This window comes from Eufriesea mexicana, unplaced genomic scaffold (genome assembly GCF_001483705.2).
Source record: "Eufriesea mexicana isolate 0111107269 unplaced genomic scaffold, ASM148370v2 scaffold3062, whole genome shotgun sequence".
Taxonomy (NCBI): domain Eukaryota; kingdom Metazoa; phylum Arthropoda; class Insecta; order Hymenoptera; family Apidae; genus Eufriesea; species Eufriesea mexicana.
The window spans coordinates 283,967-295,445 of NW_016911092.1; the positions used below are offsets into that span (position 1 = coordinate 283,967).

An 11,479-nucleotide genomic window follows, 5' to 3' on the forward strand; every position below is an offset into this window, starting at 1 on the left:
TTTGTAAGGGGGGGGGGGGGATTAATAATATTTAACAAGAACTGACCGCTAATACTATTTCCTACGAACTGTCTCACAATAACTCCTCTCAACGCACTGTCTAGGAACTGTCTCGGAACTGTCGCGTACGCTTCTTAACCTGCCCTATTAAGGATGGGCCTCTTTTGTTCATTGATCGCAGATCAAGGGGATCACCGCTTCGATTTGAGACCCCGGTTATCATTGCTACGTGCTCCTTACTCACGCCACCTTATCGGTAATCGAAGCTCGCCTAATCTTATATATTCTTACACTTTGCACTCGGCGATCTATTCGTTACAGAAAACCCGGAACCCAGTTCCGCGTTTTGAAAGGCCCCGTGGTCTACGAAAACTCATCAGACATTTTGCAAGACCGTCTGTATAGTAGATGGAATATTCGGGTGTGCGTAGAAAATCGCATAATCCATTACTCGATTATGCATTAATTGGATATAGTACAGCTTGCTGCACACTGACACGAGTGCAAGATTTTCTCTTCCATCTTTGCATGGAAATATTTCGTTGCAGCGTGTTCTAAACGTTGACATTAAACGTTGACATCAAAGGTTGATACGACTGCAACACGGGTGCGGAATATATTAGGTGTTAAGGAAATCACCCAATTAGAAAACACCGATTTTGATTAACTTTTTAGACAATGATGATACCATACCATTTACCGATACCATATCGGATTTAAATATGTATCTCGGTTCACCAAATTTTTGAACTCGGCCCTGAACATAGTAATTGGAAGACTTTCTGCTATAAAGTCGACGATATTTTCAAAACGGTAAATAAGAAGTGCAAATTAATTGTAAAACCTAGAATTATTTTCGATATTCCACGCGTCATTGGGCAATTTTTAATTTGAGATATTAATTAACAATGATCCTTAGAATCTAATTAAATGGCGACTGAAAGTCGCCTCTCGAGTGCAAAGAGTTAAGTTATCTAATTTACCTTTCTCAACCTTGGGATTTTTCTATTATTATCCTGAACGAAGGTATAATCAAAAATAATTTAGCATTAAAATCTTCGAAAAGCAATTTTACGGTATTCTTCGTGTACATACCTTGTCGAATTGCAGCAACGATGGGTTGACCAGCTTTGCTCGCCCGTCGTTGAACCACCATGTGTGCACACACAGACGCACACGTACAGACTGCTTGTTTTCGACTGATTGGCATGGGTACCCTTGTAAAAGGCTGACCTAAATCCTTGTCTCTCCTCCTTCTAATCGACGAACCAGGATATCAACTGTTGGATCCCTGCAAATATTTATCATATTTGTTAGATCATCGAAAGCTTAGAAATGATGAATTATACTTAAGAATAACAAATTAAATTGCCTATTATTATAAAATAAACGGCAGTCGTGTTATCGTAATATTTATAAATATTATTTGACAGTAGGTGCAAAGTTTTAAAAAATCTCGAGATAAAGTACAAGATAAAATACAAGATAAAATTAAAAAGAAATCTGGAACCCGAGAAAAGAGATATAGAAGCAAAGGAGATTATACTTATAAAGTAAATCGTTGAGCTCACGCAAAGCTTAATTATATAACGAGGAAAAGTGAGAGTGGTAAATACAAAGACAAAGGTGAAGATGAAGGTGGAAGATGGAGAGAAAAATCTGAGATACAGGGGAATTCACGTTCGCACAAATCAGGACGCCACGTGTGTACTTTCAAGGTTAAACGGGGCCAAAGGAAAAATCCTTGGAAGTAGGAAGATAAAGAACAAGGAACTGAAAATGTCAAGAGAAATCTGGAAAAGATTTCTCCAGGAGTTGGAAAAAAGACGAGTATTCCAGCCTCGAGTATTTTCTCATACGACAAATCTTCTTTGCTTATATTATTTCTACTGTAGTATTAGTATTATATTATTTCTAAAATTGATTATTAAAAAAATAGTGCATTCCCAGTATATTAATCACGTCATCAGCCACTAATATTATACAGTTCTAATTAATGAACGAACTTCAGTCGCAAAATAAAATAAAAATGAAAGCATCGAGATCCAAGAATTCCTAATTCGCGATAATGCGTACCCTGATTGGATATACACCGTAAATTTATAAAAACATGACTAGACTTGAATTTTATAAACAAACAACACTATTAATAATAGGATTGAAATGGATCTAACAAGGAAAGTGCAAGTCCTACGGGTCACCGATTTAGTTGAAACTTTGCAGGTTTGTAGAACTCATCATGCAGTTTAAGAAAATATATCTTTATAGCGGCAACTACTCAACAGTTTTTTAAATATTTAAGATTAAATTTTCATTACACCTTAAATTAAACATTTATTTCAACATGTTCACAAATATATTCGTGCCTTAACGGCGATAGCTTAAAATTCTTATGCTGAAGGACCGTGGTTCGATTCCTGTCCCCGTAACTAGGTATTTTTTAAATGTATTTTTTATTTTGTGTTCATTTTTCGTCTATGTATACATTGTAAATAAAATTGCTTAATGAAAAAATTTATTTTTCACATTTTCATATGTAAGTACATATTTATTACAAAATAATAAGAATATTACGCAAGAGAAAGGCTTCTCTATAGCAATCATATTTACTACAGGAAATATAAATCTTATCCCTCATAATTAAATGAAACATTGTATAAGAATGTTGCCTATAATTCCAACTTGCTGTGCAGCTATAAATGTTCATGAATTAATTACAGAAACTTGGAAATTCATTAATTTTCTATTGCCAAATTGATTTATTAAGACGTTAAACTTTATCGTCTATTAAAATGAAAAATTGTACTGCCTGCGCCATCTATGATTTGGCACCAAATGCGCCTAAAGTGATAGGAATATAGAATAGGCAAGGAGGTCGTCGATGTGCTGGTCACGTGGTAGACAAGGATAAAGAGGGGATAGAAAAGGATAGAATGTCTCCGGCAGTGAAAAATTATTAATTACTCAATTTCCGTAAACAATTTGTACAGGCTGTGCTATCACTAATGAAAGATGGAAGAGCAATGCCTTATATCTTACACCATGTGTTTACAACTGAATTATGTTATGTTATGTTAAGGTTATGTTAATACACATCTCATTGCAAAGCTGGAACTTCAGGCTACATTCTTATGTTATTTTCGAAAAGAATTAAAATCTAAATTGTTAGTTATTAATTTTTGATTTATGGCGTCTAACATTCTTTTCATGATGCAGGCACACTTGCATGGACATAACAATCCTTCCGGCATTTGTTTGCAATATTTTCTCATTTTCCATGCACTCTCCTGTTTATTTGGAGAAAAATTAATAAATCGCTCAATTTCTGTGGTTAATTTATGAAATTTTATAATCGCGTTGTAATTGCGTACCTTTTCATATTTGTCGTCTGCAAGGTGAAGAGATGAATGCCGATTGTCTAATTGAAACCGCTGTTCCGGCTAAATTTAATAAAGAATGTATAAGGCATAGTAATTAATGAAAAACCAATGGCGTCTTCGACAACAATTCATGCAATCCGTAGAACAATAATTAATAATAAATTAATTTGGGACATATTTATATCAAAAAATATATGTGAAAGTTCGTGAAGGATCTGGCTTTGCGATGCAATTATAAAAGTTCATAAATTAATCGCAGGAATTGAGTAATTAATTAATATTCTAATAAAAATTCAAAAAGAAACAGTCAGCGCCACCTGTTAATTTTATCTGGAAGCTTGTGCTCCGTTAGTTCCAGTACAAATTATATTTTAATAAATTAAATCGGCAGTGGAAAATTCACTAATTACTCGATATCTGTGATTAATTTATGAACTTTTGTAATTGCATCGTAAAGGCAGAACCTTCAAGAACTTTCCAATAAATTTTTCGATATAAATTTGTCCCTGATTAATTAATTATTAATAATTATTCTACGAAATGTTTGAATTATTGCGGAAGATTGTCGAAGGCGCCATTGGTTCTTCATTAATTACTATCCTCTAAGCAATTAATTTATGAATCTTTGTGCACTCATTAGAAGGGCAATGTTCTTGCGAATCTTCTCATATAACTTTTGATCACATTTTGCTTCTATTTTCGTTTGATATTAAATATTTCCACGGAAGATCGTGATGGTCGCCGTTAAGAAATCATAGACGCCATAAAACAAAAATTAATAACTAACAATTTAGAGCTAAATTCTTTACGAAAGTTATATAGGAATATAGCCTAAAGTTCCAGCTTTGCAATGAAATTATAAAAGTTTACAAATTGATTACGGGAATTGAGTAATTATTATTTTTTCACTGCCGGAGCCATTCTATCCTTTTCTATCCCCTCCCTATCCATGTCTACCACGTGACCAGCACATCGACGACCTCTTTGCCTATTCTATATTCCTATCACTTTAGGCGCATTTGGAGCCAAATAATAGATGGCGCTGATCGAAACTGCCGAATGTAAAACCACGTGACCCGTTGGGCGGGAGAAACAAAACAATAAAAAGACATAAATAAGTATAATACATATTTCTTCCTTTTTTTTACTCTTTTAATAGCTCTTCGAACATGAAGTCACAGATGAAGATGCGTTGTTTTATTCTTGGTAAAAAGAAAACGAAACTTCAATTGTTATATGCTTAGGTACTTTTTATTCCCTTTGAAAGCTTTACATATACATGTTAATTGTTAACGACATAATAAACAATGACATATAGACATTATAAACTGAGTAGATGTCCACATCACGGACCGTTACGAGAAAAAGATGTTTCGTAATACATATCACCTAATAATTATCATTACAATGACAATATATATGTGTACAATATTTATAAACATATGATAAATGATTCTATTCAAATACATGAGTTATCCTAATAATTCTTGATATCTTTATCGTGCATCTTCTCGGCTTTCTCTTGTGCTACACTAATAAGGAGTTTTTTATTCCCTGTTCATTTTCCTTTATAATCTTATCATCTTCAGCATCACCTATTTTATAAGTTTGTATTTCCTTCGGTTCCTTTTCTGTATCTCTAAATGTATTTTTAACTTTTCTTAATTGCTCTGAAAATATAAATATAAGAGACAGTCAATAAAAATTCCTACTTTCTATAACATAGTTATAATGCAAATAATAAACTAACTCTTTCTGTTTCTTTACAACTTCTAGTTTGCCTTGGGTTTGTACTTCGTCGTCACTTTTCCAATCGCTACTGCAGCCTTCCTTCCTTTTTTTATTTGCAACTCAAGATGGTTCAACAGCTCGTTGTGAGCTTAATTTTGGATCAGTTAAATGATCATGAGCTGATTTGCCTTTACCAGTAAACTTTTTATTTAATATCACAGATTCTTCTTCATCTTCCTTTGCTTCTCCACCAACCGATAAAAGATTGAAATCTCTGTAACCAAATTTTTCATTGCAAAGAACAATACTATCAGGACTAAGTTCTGCAAATATATATGATTTTTATTTTACTGCTGCTGTTTTTGCTTTATAACTGTCCTTTACTTCTTCACTTTCCTGTACTATTATTCTTGGTATAATATCAGAAAATGGATTGTTCAGTATTATAGTTTTTATCAATCTTGGAGGATAATGTGGTTCATCATTCTACAAAACAGAGGAAATATTATATTTATATGAATTCTTGATATATATTCTTGCAAACATTAAATTTACCTTACCTACAAGTGCTTCTTCGAGTTTAAGCATATTATATATAGATTCACCAGTAGCTCTACCAAAGATTGTATGCTTATTCTGCAAATCTGGTGTAGAACTAAGAATGAAGAAGTATTGGGAACCATTGTCATCTTTCTAACACTAACCATAGCAATTAAATCTCGTCGATAAAAACGTAATCGTGTATGAAATCCGCCCTAAAACATATATATACAATAATTATTTTTGAATAAAAAAGGGAGTTGTTTAATTTTAAATATAGTCTCACTTTAAATGGTTCTCCATATATTTTACCACCTTCTCCTGTACTTGTGGAATCACCATCTTGTGTTAGGAATCTTTTGATAATTCTATGAAATATAGTGTCACCCTAATATCCCTCCATACATAATTGTATGAAATTTCTACATGCTATTGGAGTTTCTTTTGCCCATAATTCTGACCCAACATCACCAATAGTTGTTTTCATTACAACCTAGTTATAACAAATATATTAGTTTGATTAATGTAAAATACTTTTAAAATCAAATTTATTAAAATTTATTATTTATTATTGTAATTCAAATTAGAAATTATTTAATATATTAATATATCGTAATTTAGAATGTAAATATTGTATATCGGATAAATTTTTAAAGACAGATATACAATCCATTGAAATGATACTTATTACTTTACCCTTAGTGGCTGGCTCTTGCATATGAATATTACTCATGTTTGTAAGTCTCCTATAATAGAAAAAGCCTTTCATGAATAACATTTCATATTAAATCTTTAGTCATTTATAAATCAGTCAACCAAATGGCTCTTTTCTCGAATAATTATCAACAGGTAAGACGTACCTTTTACATCCTTTTGACATTCGCTTTATTGGCCGAATGAATTCCATGATATACCACAGCACCATTATATTGCTGCTTTTATAGTTTCCAAGTTCCTAGATATTTCCATACATACGTGCCTTAATACAACATTTACACTCTATATTCAATTTAACTTTACCATTCATAACTATTACCAATTGTTCATTCTCCATCTCTTCAATGATCCTCACATTTGCAAATCAATGCCACACAAGTTTCTCTGTTGATAGATATGCTGCCTCTTTTCTGTTTCTTGATTTCCCATAATATGTTTCTTTCTTTTCATTCCTTTTATTCGAACTTAACACATTAGCGATGATTATTGACTTTGATCACGGATATTAATATTCATTTAGGTCAGGAATACAACATACCTTTCAATCTCATTGTATTCTCCATAGCTTGTTGTTATAAGAGGCCATCACCTAAATTAATTGTATTCCTTTTTGTCTGCTTAAACTATCTCCATTTTCTGAATCTTTAGTTGACCATCAAAGACTTCTATCTTGTATGTCATATGGTTAACCGACCTAGAATTCAATAGGCATATCGTACTTTACATATTTGTATGGCTGCTTCAATTTTTTCTCACTACAAAATATAATTCTTGGCATGTACGCTAATGATATTCCATGAGTCCAATATTTTTCTATTGTAGCATATGCCTGTTTACTTCAACAGAATATTGTTTTCTCACAGTCTGGTTCTGCTATCACTGATAAAAGGTGGGGGAACAATGGTTCATAACTTGCACTATTTAATTACAAGTAAAGGTTATGTTAATACAAATACTTACATTCTTTTCGTGGTGCAGGCACACCTGCATGGACATAACAATGCTTCCAGTGTTTGTTTGCAATTTTTTCTCATTTTCCATGCGCTGTTCTGTTTACTTGGAGTAAAATTAACAAATCGCTCAATTTCTGTGTTTAATTTATGAAGTTTTATAATTGCGTTGTAACGGCGTACCTTTGCATATTTGTCGTCTGCCAGGTAAAGAAATGAATGCTGATTGTCTAATCAAAACCGCTGTTTCGGCTGAATTTATTAAAGAATGTAGAAAACTTTATGATTTGATTTATTAAAATAGAGTAAAATATATTAGGTGCAGATAACCAGAATTAGTAAACAATTCGAGAAACTATCCCAAAATTATAGATGGTGCTGATCGCAGGCAGTAAAATTTTTATTCGAACTAGATACCACTTCTGGTTAGGCGCTAATAATACACCTTAATAATTCAATTCGGCAGCAGAAAATTAATGAATTTCCAAGTTTCTGTAATTAATTAGTGAACATTTATAGCTGCACAGCAAAGTTGGAATTATAGGCAACATTCTTATACAATGTTTAATTTAATCATTAATACTTACATGAGCGATAGGTTCTGTATTTCCTGTAGTAAATATGACTGCTATAGAAAAGCGTTTTTTTGCGTAATATTCTTATTATCTTATAATAAATACATATTTGCATAAGAAACTGTAAAAAATAAATTTTCTTAGTAAAAAATTTTATTCACAATGTTTTCATAAACGAAAGGTGAACACGAAATAAAAATAGATTGAAAAAGCTACCAATTATGGTCGGGAATCGAACCCCGGCTTTTAGCGTAGAATTACTGACTGTTGCCAATAGGCCACGACTTCGCTTGAAAAATATTAGAAATAAATCTTTAATTAAAGTAGTAATAAAACTTTAATCGCAGATATCTCAAAAACTATTGAGTAGCTGCAGCTGTAATGATATATTTTCTTAAACTGCATGATACTTTCTACAAACCTGCAAAGTTTCAACTAAATCGGTGACCCTAAGGACTTGCACTCTCCTTGTAAGATCTCGAATTCTCGCTCAACGATTTACCAGAATCGTATTCCTGTCTCTCCCACGGATGCGTTTGAATTTCGAGAATTAAAGATAAAAACACAGGGAGTCCCGCTGAAAGAACAACCCCCTGTGATTATCCTTAGTATCTCCGCCCAGCGTAGACGCAAATTGCGACCGCGGATTTCGCGCGTTTTCAAATCAAATATTGAATCAACGCGAAATATTTCCGTCGGATATGCTCACCACGTACCGTATTTTCAATATTATCGGTATTCTCCGCGAGGAAAAAATTCCCAACGAAATTATGGCACTTCGCTGCTGGCCCTATTCTCTTAATTTCACTCCCGCTGTTAAATCTTCCTTCGAGCGACGAATTTAGGTGGAAAATTAAAAAACATGGAAAAGAGCTAGGTTTATAATCTAAACAAAATAATTGAACGCATGTCCATTCTTATTGGACGATTATTGAACATGATTAACCCTTTGCACTCGAGAGGCGCCTTTCAGTCGCTATTTAATAAAATTTCGAAGCTTGATATTAATTAATATATCAAATTTAAAATAATGTAACAGTGTGCGAGGTATCGAAATTAAATAATTAAATAATTCTACCTGATTATTAAATTTATTCTATTTATTTATTAATTTCTATTTATTACTTTTTATTTTTACTTTTTATTTATTAAAATAGAAATTAAATAATTCTACCTAATTATTATACCATTTCTTATTTACTGCTAGAAAAATATCAACAGCCTTATAGCAGAAAATTTTCCAGCTCGTACTCCTCTTTAGCTAAATAATCGTCGAGTGCAAAGGGTTAATATATTCATAATTTATATACGAAAGTAATTTGCAATCGAAATGCAATTAACCCATTTACCCAACAGCTCCTATTTTCATCGTAAACTCTTATTGGATATTGCCATTAACATATGCATAAATACACATTTAATCTTCCTTTTAATTTAATATTCCCTTTAATTCGATATCCTCTTCGAATTAACACGTTGACTGTCATGGTGGTTATCGATGACGGGTGCTTGTCTCCTCAGTGGGCCCATGGTGGTCGCCAGTGCTTGGAGGTACTAATTTTTTAAATTTACATTTATTCCATTCTAACCAATTTTTGAATATTTGAAGAACGTAAATAAATAGAGAGCTTTCAATAGAAAATATTAATAATTTACACCATTTTTATTTTTCTTTGTTATATTGCTTGATAATTCATCATTATATCCTAAGAATAATGAAAATTTTATTGTGAGCCCCTAAGTGCATCGTATAAAAAGTGCATGGTAGTCAAAGTGTCAATATCTTGTCCTACCATTTAAGTTCCGATGGCACGTGTCATAATCAACAGCAACGGTTGTCACACGATCAGCCATTTTGTCTAAACCCTAAGAATAACTGAGACAGAAAGACATCGACGAAAATTAACCATAAGTCTGATCCGTGTTGTTTACATAGGGCCCTAATTACAGACCACGTCGCACGCCCGTGATACTCGTGTTCAACCCGATCTCCTTACCACGAGTCTCGCACGACATTGACGCAGTGAATTCACCTGCAGAAACATTGCGTATGTTACAGATAAATTGGCGGAATCGATTCTCTTCAGGGTACCAGTTGCCATCCAGCTGATAATGAACGTGCTCTTCTTCATTCTCACAGCGCAGCAGTGTAGCAAGGTGAAAGCTGAGATAAGCAGGCTTGCTGAACCAGTGGATCCCAGGAGAAAACGATTTCAGGCTAACAAAATTAAGTGAGTTTATCTCTTATCTGATAAAATACAATCCTCTTTTTCATCATCTGACTGATTAATTATTCTCCAACCTCTTCCCTAATACGAGATTCGATACAGGACATGGAGAAAATTAACTCTTTGCACGTGGAACCTCTAGGATAGAGAAACTCGAATCTTTTCTATCTAAAAGGAAATTACTTACAAACAAGTAAATAAAAAATTTGCGTATTTTGATATTTCGTGCATCGTTGCATTATTTTAAGCTTAATCCTTTGCACTCGACGATTTTTTTGCTAAAGAAGAGTACGAGTTGAAGAATTTTCTGCTATAAAGCTGATGATATTTTTTGAGCAGTAAATAAGAAATGGTATAATAATTGACACGTAGAATTATTTAGTTTCGATACCTCGCGCACTGTTACATTATTTAAAATTTGATATGTTAATTAATATCGAGTTTCGAAATTTGATCAAATGGCGACTAAAGGGTGCCAATCGAGTGCAAAGGGTTAACTATATCAATTTTCAAAATTTTGAATCATTCAATGTCCATTGAGAATTTCCTATTAAGTTTGGAAAAGTTACTCGTTAAATTGTTAATTTATCCACTGTAATATTTCACATATTTCATTGTTTCAATCTTAACCCATTTGCATCCAAGCGCGGAATATTCCGCGAGCCACGACTGTCGTCGATCACCGAGCGCGGAATATTCCGCGAGCTACGATTGTCGCTAAATATTCTTCATATGCCACAGATCACGTTTGATCCTTTTCGTGAGCATCTCATCTACATTGGTTCATTATATTCTTAACAAGTTTTACTTTTGTTGTGAAAATCCTTTTAACTGCCATTATGAGTAGGTGCTGATACGCGCGCGATGATACGGGCTAGTCGTAAGTTGAACGTCGCTGATGCCTGAACACGGCACCTTAAGTAGGGCCATGGTGCAAATGAGTTAATATCAGCTATGAATCTTTCCCCATCTATATTGTAATAAATACTATATATGGGCACCAAATGCAGAGAATTAACTCGTCAACCTTCTCATCGAACTCACCTTCCATTAAACGTACATATGGTTTCACCATCCAGGTTCATCATGAACGTGAAACTGTTCGTCGTGATGGGTATATTCTGGGTGACAGAGATTATCGCTTCGTTCATCAAGGAGTACACCGACTACAGATACGTGGATGAAGTATCCTACGTGCCAGACGTATTGAACTCCCTGCAAGGCGTTATGATCTTTATCCTATTCGTGGTGAAACATCGTGTCCACCAGGCATTGAGGAAACGACTAGGCCTGGATTCAAGAAAGAAGGCTAGCTGCAGCCAAGGCACTTCCATGCTGCGGGAGCCGTTCAGGGTGAG

General features: G+C 33.6%; 1 protein-coding gene across 1 annotated transcript in view; it reads left to right on the top strand.

Annotated features, from left to right (window-relative positions):
• Positions 1-11,479, top strand: part of LOC108550829 (G-protein coupled receptor Mth) — a 57,599-nt gene that overhangs the window by 43,809 nt on the left and 2,311 nt on the right. Inside the window, exons 8-9 of the mRNA XM_017904710.1 lie at positions 9,953-10,124; positions 11,201-11,474. Of these exons, the coding sequence (XP_017760199.1) occupies positions 9,953-10,124; positions 11,201-11,474 (446 nt within the window). The remainder of the gene's footprint in view (positions 1-9,952; positions 10,125-11,200; positions 11,475-11,479) is intronic.